At 41.7% G+C, this 14,675-nt stretch overlaps 1 protein-coding gene across 1 annotated transcript in view; it reads right to left on the reverse strand.

The window, feature by feature from the left end:
- Positions 1-14,675, reverse strand: part of LOC126272617 (alpha-ketoglutarate dehydrogenase component 4) — a 45,035-nt gene that overhangs the window by 6,254 nt on the left and 24,106 nt on the right. The window contains exon 3 of the mRNA XM_049975575.1: positions 10,637-10,785. Within this exon, the coding sequence (XP_049831532.1) occupies positions 10,637-10,785 (149 nt within the window). The remainder of the gene's footprint in view (positions 1-10,636; positions 10,786-14,675) is intronic.

Genomic DNA, 14,675 nt, shown 5'->3' on the forward strand with positions numbered 1-14,675 from the left:
CTGAAACCTGCAGCATGTATGAGTGACTGCAGAACCCTGCCACAAACACTAGGTTTGTGCCATATTTACTAACATATACTTCTTTATGAATTCTGAGGAAGGAAAACAGAAGTAATCACCTGTCAGATTGTTGTAGCTGGACAGATGTCTCAGATCAGGTAGGCCACACTGAGCCTGCTACTGGTAGGCATATATACACTATGTGATCAAAAGTATCTGGACTCCCCAAAAACATATATTTCTCATATTAGGTGCATTGTGCTGCCACCTACTGCCAGGTACTCCATATCAGTGGCCTCAGTAGTCATTAGACATTGTGAGAGGGCAGAACGGAGTGCTCCACAGGACTCACAGACTTTGAATGTGGTCAGGTGATTGGGTGTCACCTGTGTCATACGTCTGTATGTGAGATTTCCACACTCCTGAACATCCCTATGCCCACTGTTTCTGATGTGACAGTGAAGTGGAAATGTGAAGGGAAACACACAGCACAAAAGCATACAGGCCAGCCTCGTCTGTTGACTGCCGACAGTTGAAGAGGGCCATAATGTGTAATAGGCAGACATCTATCCAGACCATCGCACACAAATTCCACATTGTATCAGGATACACTTGAAGTACTGTGACAGTTAGGTGGGAGGTGAGAAAACTTGGATTTCGGGGTTGAGCAGCTGCTCATAAGCCACACGTCATGCCGGTAAATACCAAACGACGCCTCGCTTAGTGTAAGAGCATAAACATTCGGTGACTGGACAGTGGAAAAACATTTTGTGGAGTGAAAAATCATGGTACACAATGTGGCGATCTGATGGCAGGGTGTGGGTATGGCAACTGCCCGGTGAACGTCATCTGCCAGCGTGTGTGGTGCCGAAATTACATTTGTAGGTGTTTGTGTTATGGTGTGGTCGTGTTTTTCACGGAGGGGGCTTGCACCCGTTGTTGTTTTGCATGGCACTATCATAGCACGACCTACATTGATGTTTTAAGCAGCTTCTTGCTTCCCACTGTTGAAGAGCAATTTGGGGATGACGACTGCATCTTCCAACACGATTGAGCACCTGTTCATAATACACAGCCTGTGGCGTAGTCGTTACACGACAATAACATCACTGTAATGGACTGGCGTGCACAGAGTCCTGACCTGAATCCTATTGAACACCTTTGGGATGTTTTGGAATGTTGACTTCATGCCAGGCATTACTGATGGAGGGCGCCATGAACTTTTAAGTGATTTTCAGTCAAGTGTCTGGATACTTTTGATCACAGAGTGTAGCTTGGTGTGAAGACCTGTTGGTGGCCAGCAACATCCACACTGCTGTCCAACTCTGGCTGCACAAAGCAAACACATCACAGGAATCATTTCAAAAATTCCTTGAGAAATTTTGCAGTCAGAGTTTGCAAAGCAGCAACAAATTCCTTGTGGTAAATGTTATCTTACTTCTTTAAGTCTTCCTGCACAGCTTTTGTAAAAGCCATTGTGATAAAAGACCACCACAACATTCTAAATTTTTTTTATATTCTGTGACTTATTTCATCATTAAAGTCATCATCTGGAAGCCATTAAAGTGTTGAGGTGGTGGTGGTGGTGGTTTCTGATTAAAATTAATGTTGTCTTTGTTGTATGTAGGGGTGATCAATGTGGTTTCGGCCTTGGACCTATAAAGAAAAATCTTTTTGTGTCACAGTAAAGTCAACATTTCTCCATCAGTTTCCACATAGGTTATGGATGAAATGGATAAATCAGGTATCATCCCTCATGATACTAAAACAGTGGGAGACCAATCATGGTCACATATATTGCTAAAATTTACACATTTTCACAACACACATTACAAACACATTTTCTGCTTACACAATCTTTATTGATGATAGTTTTCTTATGTCGCATTTATCTGTTATCAATTTTACTATCAGTCATTAACCTCATGTCAGAATTTATAGGTAACCCGAACCAACCATAAAAATGTTACCTACTCATTGACTGGGTTGGATTGGATTGAGTGGATTAAAGACACCAAACTACAACGTCATCAGTCCCTCCATCCTATATGCATCAAGCCGGGAATAGTTCTGAGAGGAGGGACACAGAAGGCAAATCCTGATGAACTTGACTGCAACTGAGAATCAGTAATATGAAGAGAGAGAAGCAAGTAGAAATGAGAGAGGGGTGAAAAACAGTAAGGCGAGAGAGTTTCTCCACCGAGAAAGCAGCTGAGTCGACTACGACATGTTATGCACTTGGAGATGATCTGATCAGGATTTCCTCCATTACCACAAGAAAGCTAGAGATGCAGACAAGTTGACAAATCTTAGGAGAGAGAACAAGAATGGCAAGATAGTAAACCAAATGACAGATGTAAAAGAATAAGAGGAATTTAATAGGTGGCAAGGGCAGGTGCCACACCGGATTGCCTACCAAGGTCAACCATGGGCCACTAGGTTGAGCATATGACAGGAGACCTCTCCAATTCCTCACGTGGCTGACGAGGGCAATGTGCCCAACCTCACAAAGACGATCAGAAATAACCTTCACTGGTGAATTGTAGAACCAGATCAACCACTCTGCTGTCATCCACTAGCGCCACAGGCAGCATGTCAGTAAGTTCAAAGTTACACAAAAAGTAGCTAAATTAGGGCAGTTGAGTAATATGTGTGCCAACGTAAGATGGGCAGCACACCAACGGTGAGGTTGATCCTCATGTCTCCTGATGTGGTCGTGGGTCAGCTGACTATGGCCAATGCACATTCAACAGAAAAGGATACATTCTTTGTGAGAAGCTTGCAGGGAAGACTGCCGCATGGTCGTGGTCCCCTTGGATTGCTCGCAGAAACCAGTGTTCCAAGCTCCAACAACTGATAGCGTACAGCTGATCAAAGGTCTAGTTCCAGTACTCCATCTCCAAAGTTTGCATCCTCATAGTCAACTTGGCCATCTGGTCAGTATGTTCATTCCTGCAATCCTAAGGTGACCTGAGGTCCAGAACAAGATGGCCGATCATCCAGCTTGATGGAGGTCAGTAAGGAGATCCTGGTTAGTCACAACCACGGACTCTAGGCTCTTGTGATGGGCACCAATTCTGCAGTGAATACACTAAATCTGTCTGGCAGGGAGCATTGTTCACTGTACCTTCCATGTGAGTAGGCGAAACAATGGATCTGTTACCCACAGAGGTGTCAGTGTATACTGCTACTGAAACCGAACACGCATCAAGGAAGACAAGGAACAGGCGAGAAACAGGAAGGAGAAAGCTCGTGGGGTCACAGAGTCTTTAGGTCCAAATGATAGACCGTGACAAATCCAAGGGCAGGGTACACACCATGTGGGCATATGCAGATGCTCCCTGACAAGAGGTCACTGCGGGGGAGGTTGAAGTTCATTGCAAAGACACTGTATGTGAAATGCAATTGGGACTCCAGTCTCGGGCCACTATTGTGGGAGGTGGATTTCCCTACCAAGAAAAACGACATGGTAGTTTGGAAGCTCAGGGAAGCAGAAAATGTATATCACATAATTGAGTAGCAGCAATTGGTCCTAATCTGCAGGGGAGACTGTTCACAGAAACTTGACACAAATCAGATTCTGCAACTGTGTATTGGATCCAGCATCCACAGACCTGCAGGTCATGCCAAGTCATATGCCAGGCTCCCAAAATCAGGAAGGAACAGGATCAAAGCTTCGTAAAGCCAAAAAGTGTAGAGCGGTCAGTGCCCCAGCTGGTGTTACTGAGGCAGCAAAGAGTATTAAGGTGTGATAAACACGTTTGCTTAAGATGGGCAAACCATGTTAAATGGGCATCAGAGACCAGTTCTGGACAGTGATAATACTCAATCCTGTTGAGCAATCGGTCACCAATTGTGGATGGACAGTACAGCAGCAACAGAAGTGTACGATGCAAAGCTAGGTGGCTGAAAACTGGAAGCCATGAGTGAGAGTCCAGGATGGTAATTTTAGTATGGTGTTGAGCAACTTGCACAGAGAACATTAGTGAGACTGAGTGACAGTCATTCTTCTCAAGGGAGTGTTTTACCTGTTTTTGGTACAAGTATGATCACATTTCTTGCCACTGAGATGGGAAGTCACCCTCACTCAAATATAGTTGAAAATGTCAAGGATGTGACGCTGACAATCCATCAATAGGTATTTGAGCATTTGGCTGCAGATGGACTGCCTTGGAGCCAGCTCCCAGCAAGGGCAGGGCAATGATGAATTATTACTCACTGAATGGAGCATTACGTAGTTCTAGGAGACAATATCATGAAAGTTGGTGAATTCACTTGACTTGCTCTTTGAGGACGGACACAAAGACTCAAGCATAATGAAAAGCAAAATGTTCCAGAAAAGCTTCTGAGTCAGTTTAGACAACAACATTCAAGGAGATATGAGATACACCTGTGGACAAGAGGGCTGGGGGGTCATACAGGCAGTGAATTTTCGCCCAAATCTGCAGCAAAGGAGGGGTATGGTGTCCAGTAGTAGAAAACAAACTGTTCCCAGCATTCTTGTTTTTGTCATTTTATGAGATAGGGGACCCGGGCACAGAGCTGTTTAAAGGCAGTGAGTTTCTCCATCGACAGATGCTGCTTATGATGTTGCAGAGCTTGTCAGCGACCTCTAATGGCCATGATGAATTCTGAAGTTCACCAAGATACAATCTACTGAAGTGAAGTGGGGATCGCGAGGAATAAGGAATCGCTGAGTCTGCTGCCAAGAGAATAGCTGGGGTTGTGCCCTAGACAGCCCCATTGATACCTCCCCATGATGGAGTGCTAAGGATAACACAGACGAAGGCCTCCCAGTTAGCATTGTTGAGAGCCCAACTGGCTGGATGTCCAGGCAAGTGATGTTGAAGGAGGGGCAGGACAATCAGAAAATGATTGCTGCACACAGGTCATCATGGACTGAGACCAAGGCTCCAAAGGGCTAGATCAATGGGCAAGTAAGATCCATACATCACATTAAAGTGTTTGGGGCACCGGTATTCACAAGACAAAGATTGAGCTCTGTGAGCAAAGATTCAACATCTCTACCATGGCCAGTGGTCACAGTTCCACCCCAGAAAGGGTTGTGGGCATTGAAGTCACCTAAAATGAGGAAAGATGTGGAGAACTGAGAAATGAGTCCAGACAATGTGGTCTGAGATACTTCACTATTCGGAGGGAGACACACATTACGGATGGTAAAATGCAGAGACATCCACACACAAACAGTCATAGCCTCCGAAGTCATATTGAGTGGCATATGCTCACTGTAGACAGAGTCTGGAAAGTAAGTGCAAATTCCACCTAATGCTCTGTCAGTTGGGCCTATTCTCTAAATAGCCCTGATAGCCAACAGACGGCAGGGGTTCACAATGCTGGGAACCAAGTTTCCTGGATGGCAATGTCGAAAGTGAGGGAAATGCATAAGAGACAACATAGCTCAGCCAGGTGGTGGAAAATATCAGAAAAATTCCACTGGAGGATCATGCTGTCAGTGTTCTGTACAGAGCAGAGGGGGGAGAGGGGTGGGGGTAGGAAGCTGTAGGAACCAAGTAAGCAGGTGGTCATACTCTAGGTTCACCTGCTGCTACCAGAGGGCAGCATCAACACACTTTCATTCTCAATCAGGTCATGCAGAGTCTAGTGGCCAGGCGACTGTCAGAACCTCCTTTGTCTCCTCTTTATCTCTCTTCTCCTTGGAAGATTTTGATACCCATGAGGACTTTATTTGCCCTAGCTTCAGGGATGGAAAAGAAATGCGAAGCTCTATGACAAGCAAATTGTGGTTTCCTCAGCCACTGGCTGGTATCTCGTTGCAGATCAGCAGAATTCTAAAAAGGGAGTGTCTTGAGTGACCCTTTCCTGGTGAGGGATGCTAGCGGGGGGTGTTGCTTCTCCAGCTGGGACTGGGGATTAGGAATCAACATCCCCAGTGGGTGGGGAGTCAATGCTGCCAAAGTCAATTGGGGGGGCAGGAAGGGGGGGGGGGGAATACTGGAATAATAGGAGGAGGGCCCCCAATGATCAGGGGAGCAGGCACAGATGAGCAGTCCTGATGGCCCAACTAAGAAGGCACAAAGGGTGTGGGTACTGTTGCTAGAGAAAATGACGATGTCGGATCCGTAGCATACGCCATAGTCGTTCATGCAGGATGCAAAGATCATATTTCTTCTTGGCTGGGCAGTACATCAGTCAGTCAAGAGTCTTGTATTCTTGAAGTTTCTTCCCCCATTGGAAGACTGCACAGTCTGGCCACTGGGGGAATTGTGCCCTCTGCAGATGACACAGATGTGGGAAGTGCACAAGAATGTTTGTGTGCAGCTGGCATCCACAACTATTTTACAACACAAAGATATGTGCACAAATCACACATATCTGAAGAACCACATGGGAGATAGTATTTACAGTTTCATGTCACATCGATACACCATCACCTCGACCTTTTTAGGCAATGAGATGCCTTCAAAGCCCAAGGCCCCTGTAACACCCCTATTGTTCTTTGATCCCTAATGGACACAATGGACAAAATGACCTCCCCATCACTCCAACTTGGGACACCACTCAGCACTGGTCTGAAAAGAATGTCACTGTGGAAGATGATACCCTGTATCACAGTGAAACTGCTAATATTCCTTTGGCTTGTCAAAAGTGGGCTGCTCTCATCACTGGGAAGGGGGATGCTATTTTATTCAGATATGAACCACTCTTCGTTTTTGAGATTACTGCTACTTCCTTAAACCTGTCCTCAAGGTGTTCAACAAAGAATAATGGCTTTGTGGCCAAAAAGGAATGAAGTATTGTGGGGAGTATTTCTCCTCTTGTCTCTTAGCCCTACGTCCTGGCCACGAAAGGAAACATTTTGGGATCACATCACTCTGCATCATACGAATCTTTCCTTTCAGAAAAGACTGCTGGAGCCATGCAGTCACCAGCAGAAGGAAGCTTAATCCAGTTCACATGTGAGTGATCTGCCATGGTGCCACTCACTCCAAACGAGGGCTCTCCCTATGGTTGCCTCCAGCCTTAGCAATGGTTACATGACCAGTTTTCATTGCCCCGTGACAACAACCACATTCTCCTTGGAATATGTGGGTAGTTACAAGCTCATGCACCAATAGTGTGATCCCTGCATGATCAGAGGGCTACCACAGTGCAGGTACTTGACTACACCAGATGGTAAGGGTGCTAAGACAGAAATGTACACATGTGGAATATACGTCGCACTGCATTGCCTTGCCTGCATGAACCATACTTCCATAAAATTTGGAAGAGGAGGTGAAACCAAACAATGGGGACCATGTAGTTTAGGATGAAAAGATGTGTAAAGTGCTGGAACAAGAACAAGAAAAAAGAACAAGACGAACGTCCAAAAATCATAAACCAAGAAGACATCCAACCAAAAGACAGAGAGAAAAAAATTGTCGAAGAATGGGCTTACAGCACAGAAAGTGAAGTAGCACTTCAAGGGCTCAGGTTCCGTGTTGGCCAACAGAGTTGTGAGCTCCCTAGCGGAGTGGGCGGGTTGTCATCTCCTCATGGTTTTCTTTCCACATATGACGACATGCTAATAACTAACCCATCTGAGTTTTTTTAAGTGAAACCAGTTAAAAGTTTTTTAAATAAAACAAATGTTATTAACATTCTACATCTTTATTCTTTACATCTACATATTTGCAGTCGTCTGCCACTAGAGGGCTCTGAATTGCAGCATGCAATGTGATGTTTAACATAAATATGATGGTGCATGAGAAACAGCATTCTGTAATTGAGTTTAGAATTTGAAGTGTTCATCCACACATTGAGCACCCTCTGCTTCAGCATGACAATGCCAAATCACAGACAAGTGCTGTGAAATCCACTGAGATAGTGGACCAGATGATGACCCTTTCAGACAAACCTTAAAGTCTCATTCAAGAAAGATATTAAATTCAGAAGAAAGTATTGTGCATACTTAAGGAAATTTCTTACAATGTGTAATTAATGTCTCACATATGGCTGGCAGGGACATTTTGAATAATACTTAGGTCAGATTCTACAACAGGATACATTTTGGATGAAGAACAAGAGAAACAGTAGAAATAAATTGCAATTTTAAAAAAGCAAAGACAATACCCAATTATATATGTGCATGAAGCTAATGGCAAGCAAATTTTCCAAACGATTTTCATCATCAAATTATTCTGTATATTTGGACTTTAAAACGGAATTCCTCCTTTGGCAGTTATTCTGGACGGGACAGATAATTTAAACAAATGGAAATGGCTGAAACTCCATCTGATTAATTGCTTGAAGTGACAGTAATCTGATGCCAATGATTTGCTTTTCTTTAGCAGAGCTTTTCTTTCATGTAATCAAGCCAGAATTGTAAACAATGTTATTTTTTATACACTGATCATTATCTCAGATGTAAATATTAATTTCCATCTAAACACAACAAAACGGTGATCAACAATATTAAGTAGAGACTTCAGAAAGTAAGTTACACAGACAAGATTGGTATATTTTGAGAGAAGTGTACTTTCTCTGGGTTTTCTCAATACACAGTTACAGTTCTGCTGTGGTACAGGTAAGACGTGCATCACAGTGTGAGAGTGAAAAGGTATGACAACTGGAAACAACTCCAAAGTTGAAGTACATGGACAGTACAATTTTTGTTGGCAAAACATCTAAATTGCACACAAATTCACCTTGAAATTCTGGCAACATAGGAACCAAGTACAATGTCGCATCCATCTGTCCTGAAGTGGTGCCAACAATTTGATCAAGACTGCACAGATATGGGTGATGTTTATCAGGAAGTCCAAATCATACACTCATCCAATTTTCATCTCTTCAGCAAGCTGGAAGAACATTTGGAGGGAAAGAGATTTTCCTATAATTAGAATGTTCATACAGCAGTTCATGAACAGCTCCATGACCAAAGACCAGATTTCTATAACCAAGAAACTGAACAATGGGTAGAACATTCCAACAATAGTGTTATGTACTGAATCACTTTGAACCATAGTGCTGCACTCAGTAAAACCTACATGGCCTGCTATAATAATGTGTGATTGACTTTTTGAAGTCCCCTCCTATGAACACAGTTGTAGCTCTAAAGCACATATTCGTCTCTCATACATTTACTGTAAAATGGATTCAAATTAATGACAAGTTTTGCAACATTATAACAATAAAAACCTACACAAAATATGAGCAACTGCAAAAGACAACAAAGCTGGTAAATGTGTACTTCACTTATATGGCATCCTGGATTTTCCATTATTTGTATGGTAGATATGTCTGTTTCACTGATTGTTTTGAACAACCAGTATTACAGTTATTATGCTGAGGTGACAGAAGTCATGGGATAGTGATAAGCACATATGTGTATAGGGGTAGTGCAATGTACACAAGGTATAAACGGGCAGCGCATTGGCAGAGCTGTCATCTGTACCCAGGTGATTCATGTGATAAGGTTTCTGACATGATTATGGCCGCCTAACTAAGTCACAGAACTTTGGAAGCATATGACATTCCCTTTTGGGAATCATCATCTCTCACCACAGACAACATAGTGGTCAAAGGCCTGCACTTAATGACCGAGAGCAGCTGTGTTTACATAGAGTTTTCAGTGTTAACAGCCAAAGAGCAATGTGTGAAATAACAGCTGAAATCAATGTGGGACATACAATGAATGTATTTGTTAGGAGAGTGCAGTGGAATCTGATATATTTGGGCTACAGCAGCAAAGTACCAACTCAAGTTCATTTGCTAACAGCACTATCAGTTGGACTCTAGACAATGGGAAAACCATGGCCTTGCCAGGTAAGTCCCTATTTCAGTTGGTAAGAGCTGATGGTAGAGTTCAAGTGTGGCACAGAGCCCGTGAAGCTATGGACTCAAGTTGTCAACACACTGTGCAAGCTGTGGTGGCTCCATAATCGTGTCAGCTGTGTTTGCAGGAATGCACTGGATCCTCTGGGGCAACTGAACTCATGACTGACTGACTGGAACTAATTACGTTCAGCTACTAGGAGACAATTCACAGCCATTCATGGACTTCATGTTCCCAAACAATGATGTCAGGTCACAATTCTTCATGACTGGTTTGAAGAATACTCTAGCAATTTGAGCAAATGGTATGGGCACCCAGATTGTCCAATATGAATCCCATCGAACATTTGTAGGACATAATCTAGAAGTCAGTTCAAGCATAAAATCATGCAACAACACTTTCGCAGTTGTGGACAGCTACAGAGGCAGCATAGCTCAGTATTTCTGTAGGGGACTTCCAACACCAAGATGAGTCCACGTCACGTTAAGGTGCTGCACTAAGCTGGGCAGGAGATGGCTTGATATGACATTAGGAGGTTTCCTCTGACTTTTGTCATTTCAGTGTATTTTATGCCCAAACAATGAGACCAGTACTACTTTAAACAGTTTACAAATCTGCCACCAACACTGAACAAGAGAAGACTGCAGGAATGACTGCAATTAGAATACTGCTATCCACTTAACACACTGGTGTAGAAGTGCAGATGTATAAAGAAATTGGAAACTGCTTGAAAAATAACTACAGTATCAAATGTTTACATCTTTTTCCCCAGCTAATTCCATAAAAGTCAGCTAGTTACTGCAAACTTATGTCTACTGAGCATGATTTAATGCAACTCACATTGATATATTCAATTTCTTTCTCATCAATTGGCCTCCTCCGGTACTTTGCAGGCAGCTGATAATCTTCAATAACAGGTCTTGCCTGTACCTTCCCTTTAGATGCAGTGGGGGTTGGCCCTTGGGCTGGTGAAAGCATTGTGCTGGTCTCTGTGACAGAAATACAATATGAAAATATGGTCCCAAAATACCTCTTGTATTTACCGTAATTTTTTATGGATTAGGCTCTCCACTAATTAATATCCGTTTTATATAGGAATCTTCAAAATCACTGCAATTTAACTGTCAAATGAAGACAATAGAAAACCTAAAATGCTGTGATGCATTCTGGTTACCTCTGCTAACAGAGTAATTTACAGGCAATAACTGATTGAAACAAACACGTTTAACACCCAGACCTTAATGTGGTAAAACTATAATACAAACCCTTGAACAATATATTACATGGGATAAAAACTCTGAGCATCCATATTACAGCATAGCACCACCAACAATAATTTAATAAGTGAGGTACAGAGTCTAAATTCTGACACCTCCACTACAGTTATGTACAAAAAAAAAAAAAAAAAAAAAAAAAAAAAAAAAAAAAAAAAAAAAAAAAAAAAAAAAAAAAAAATTGCAGTTCAAAATCTTGCAGCAAAACATGATGGTGAGGCTTTGCCAGAGATGATGTCAACATGCCTGCCTGCCTTTGCTCTGAAGGTACATGCTTCACACTGACTTTGGGTGACTACCTTTGAAATCACGGCCTCTTGACATGCCCAGCTCATGGCCATGTATTCTGCCTTAGTTGAGGAGAGGACCACTGCTGGTTGTTTCTTACTATGAAAGGATACAAATGCTTCTTGAGATTTAGACAGACATCCAGTTGACAATTTTCTGCCTTCCAATCTCTGGGGCAATCTGCATCACAGTAATCTATTATTTGGTGATCCTCAGATTTAGAAAACAATAGCTTCATACTCTTGGTACCTTTTCGATCCTTTTGACTGCCTGCCAGTGGATTAAGTCTTCGTAAGTGGATCTACTTCAGGAACTTTCACGTAGATCTGTTCACATACAAGAGTTGGTAAGAAGTCCATGACAACACCTATCCGGTCAATATTAATGGCATTTTTAGCACCCATAGCAAATAAATACCTTGATCAGCTATGCATTACAACAGGAGGGAAAGTTTCATCGAAGTCCAGGCCTTGCTTCCGAGCACAACTATTTATTACTAGTTATTCTTAATAACATACAATGCGAAGTTTCATATCTTTCTTTAATTTTAAAAACCTAATTAATTTTAAAATCCTATTTTGCATTTAAAGGCTTTTTGTCTAAATATAAAGCAGCAGACTCCTGCGTGTGGTTCTCTCTGAGCTTCAGTGACTTCTTTGATTACTTTCAGCCAGTTTTCACCATTGTCTGGCATCACTGCTCCTTTCAGTGACTCTATAGGCAAGCGGTCATCAAACTACAGCCTATGGCCAACATGTGGCCCGAATCAAAAATTCATGTGGCCTACTGTTCTCAGCTGAGTTTTATAATAATATGCATCTAGCAACTAACAGACAAATACAGAAACGTCAGCTACCATTAAGAGCTTCTTAACAGTATAGTTCTGCTGCTCAGTAACAAACAAAAAACAGTTACAGACACAGTACTACTTCAAAATGTGTTCAATTTCAATTGACTTTAATTGAATTTAATTAATGAATCTGACCATCAGCTAAATGAAGTAGGCCTGTTGCAGCACAACAGACTTGGAGGATGTGAGAGGAGGAATGCTTTACTGTTTGACGAGTCACTAAAATGTTTGTGGCACAACTACCAGTCAGCTGAAACCAGCCAATCTGGTTGTTGTCAGCCTTATCTGTGGCTTAGCCTGAGATCTATGTGAGATTGAAAAGTGACAGTAAAGGTAGGAGATAAGATACTGGCAGGCCAAAACCAAGCTGAGAATGCCAAGATGGCTGTGGACAGCAAATGGCTGAAAGTTATGATATATATATTCCTTAGATCCTGATCTCTCACAACCTTGAAAATTTTCTCGATATCTTTATCAGTTTCCAAGATATAGAGTTTCAAAGGTATCATACTTCCACATTAATACCAGTATGAGGCAAAATCTAAATAATAAATAAATGCAGTAATTGCTCAAATTTTAACAATATATTCTTTAGGTATCTAAAAGAGTTATCTCCCCATTTATCTGTTGAGAAACAATGAAAAAAATGCATATATGTTTTTTACTAAAACTCTGTCACAAATTCTCAGATAGCTATGCACAGCAAAAGGCTGCAATGTTTATGATGTATTCCTAAGATCCCGATCTTGAACCTTGAAAATTTTCTTCATATCTTTATCCATTTCTGGGATACAGTGATTCCAAGCTATCTCACTTGTATACATGTACACACATGTAAAATCTGATTGGAGTGAAAACCTGGTTTATAAAGTGGTGTAACACTGAAAAATATGCTGTAAAGTGTCTCCGATATCATCTGGGAACCCCATGCTGTAAAACTGAAGCATACATATGGATAATGATTTTGTACACAAGATATGGTGTGAGGCGCTAAATTAGTTTTGCATTATTTCAATTTCACATAAGTAAACTATCTACATTTCACTGACCATTACATTTCTTTTCATATGCATTACACATCCTGCTGCTGCAGCAGGGAAAAGAAGTGAACCAGTGGAAAAATACTCCCATCTGAGCACAAAAAATGTGAATATGTTCCTGTTTGTTTAGGAGACTGACTGAAAGATAGGGTACCAGGTGTCTCATTCCACCTTCCTCAGCACCTTCAAAATTTTACCCAAAAAATTTGGCATGTGAATATATTTGCGCTTTTTATGTTGAAAGAGGAAAAGACAGTGGCAGTGGCAAAGAGACAGAAAAATTACAAATATTGCAAGATAGTGGACAGTTGTGTTATAGAAAGAGTGAAGGAGATAATGATAGGGTGAGAGAAGGAGGGGGACACAGTGGCAGTGGAACACAGCTGACAGTGACAGAACAGTGCTGGAAAGGGGTTACGGAGACAATGCCAGATGGTAGGAATAAAGAGAAAGAGAAAATGAGAGCCAGTGACAATGAGAGAGAGAGTATATTTTGACAATGAGGAAGAGAGAGATAGCGACAGTGAAAAGAGACAGCACCAATAGGAAGGAAGAAATGAGATATTAGCAGTAAGAGAGAACAAGGGGGAAACAGTGACAGCGAGAGGAGACTGTAGTAGTAGGACAGAACAAAGGGGACTGTGGCTGGCACAGAAGACAAATGACAGAGAGATGCAAAGAAATAATGACAATGATATGGGCTGAAAGAGTGAGTGAGTAAGGGCAAACTGGGAGTGGATGAGTAAGAGCAACTTACAGCAATGGATGAGTGAGTTAGAATTAGGGCAGCTTGTGGGAGTTTCACTTGAGTCACATGTTAAAAAAGAGTGAATATTTTCGCAGGCCAAAAGTTTTGGGAAAATTTTTCACATTGCTGAGGAAGGTAGAATGAGGAAGCTGGTACCCTATTTTAAGACAGATTCTTTTAAATAAACAGGAACACTTTCACATTTTTTTGTGCTGCGATAGAAGCATTTTTCCGCTGGTGTTTATATACTAGATTCAGTTGGTAAATAATTTGGTTTGATTTCTTATTCCAATAAACCAAAAAGTTGTAATGGCCATTAGTTTACATTTGTAGTTCATTGGCTCACACTATTATTACATCCATGGGAGGTGTGGTACCCAGTTTCATGTTTAATTAGGCAGCCCCAAGTAAATTCCACTTAATAAGACCTTATATGTTGCATGCCCTGGTTTCTTTTAAATTTTGCATTATCTTATGGGGAGCTTTATTTCACTGTGGGTCAGTGGGGACTGGACCTGTATCACCTTAGAAGTATGCTAAACAATTCAATCATCACCTCACATTTTCATTAAAAATAACATCCCACATTTTCATGATCCTCTGGTGTTTAGGTTCAAAAAGTATATATACTTTTGATTCTGCACAGTATTCTACAAAGATACACTCAGTATCATTTTTG

This window comes from Schistocerca gregaria, chromosome 5 (assembly GCF_023897955.1).
Source record: "Schistocerca gregaria isolate iqSchGreg1 chromosome 5, iqSchGreg1.2, whole genome shotgun sequence".
NCBI lineage: Eukaryota > Metazoa > Arthropoda > Insecta > Orthoptera > Acrididae > Schistocerca > Schistocerca gregaria.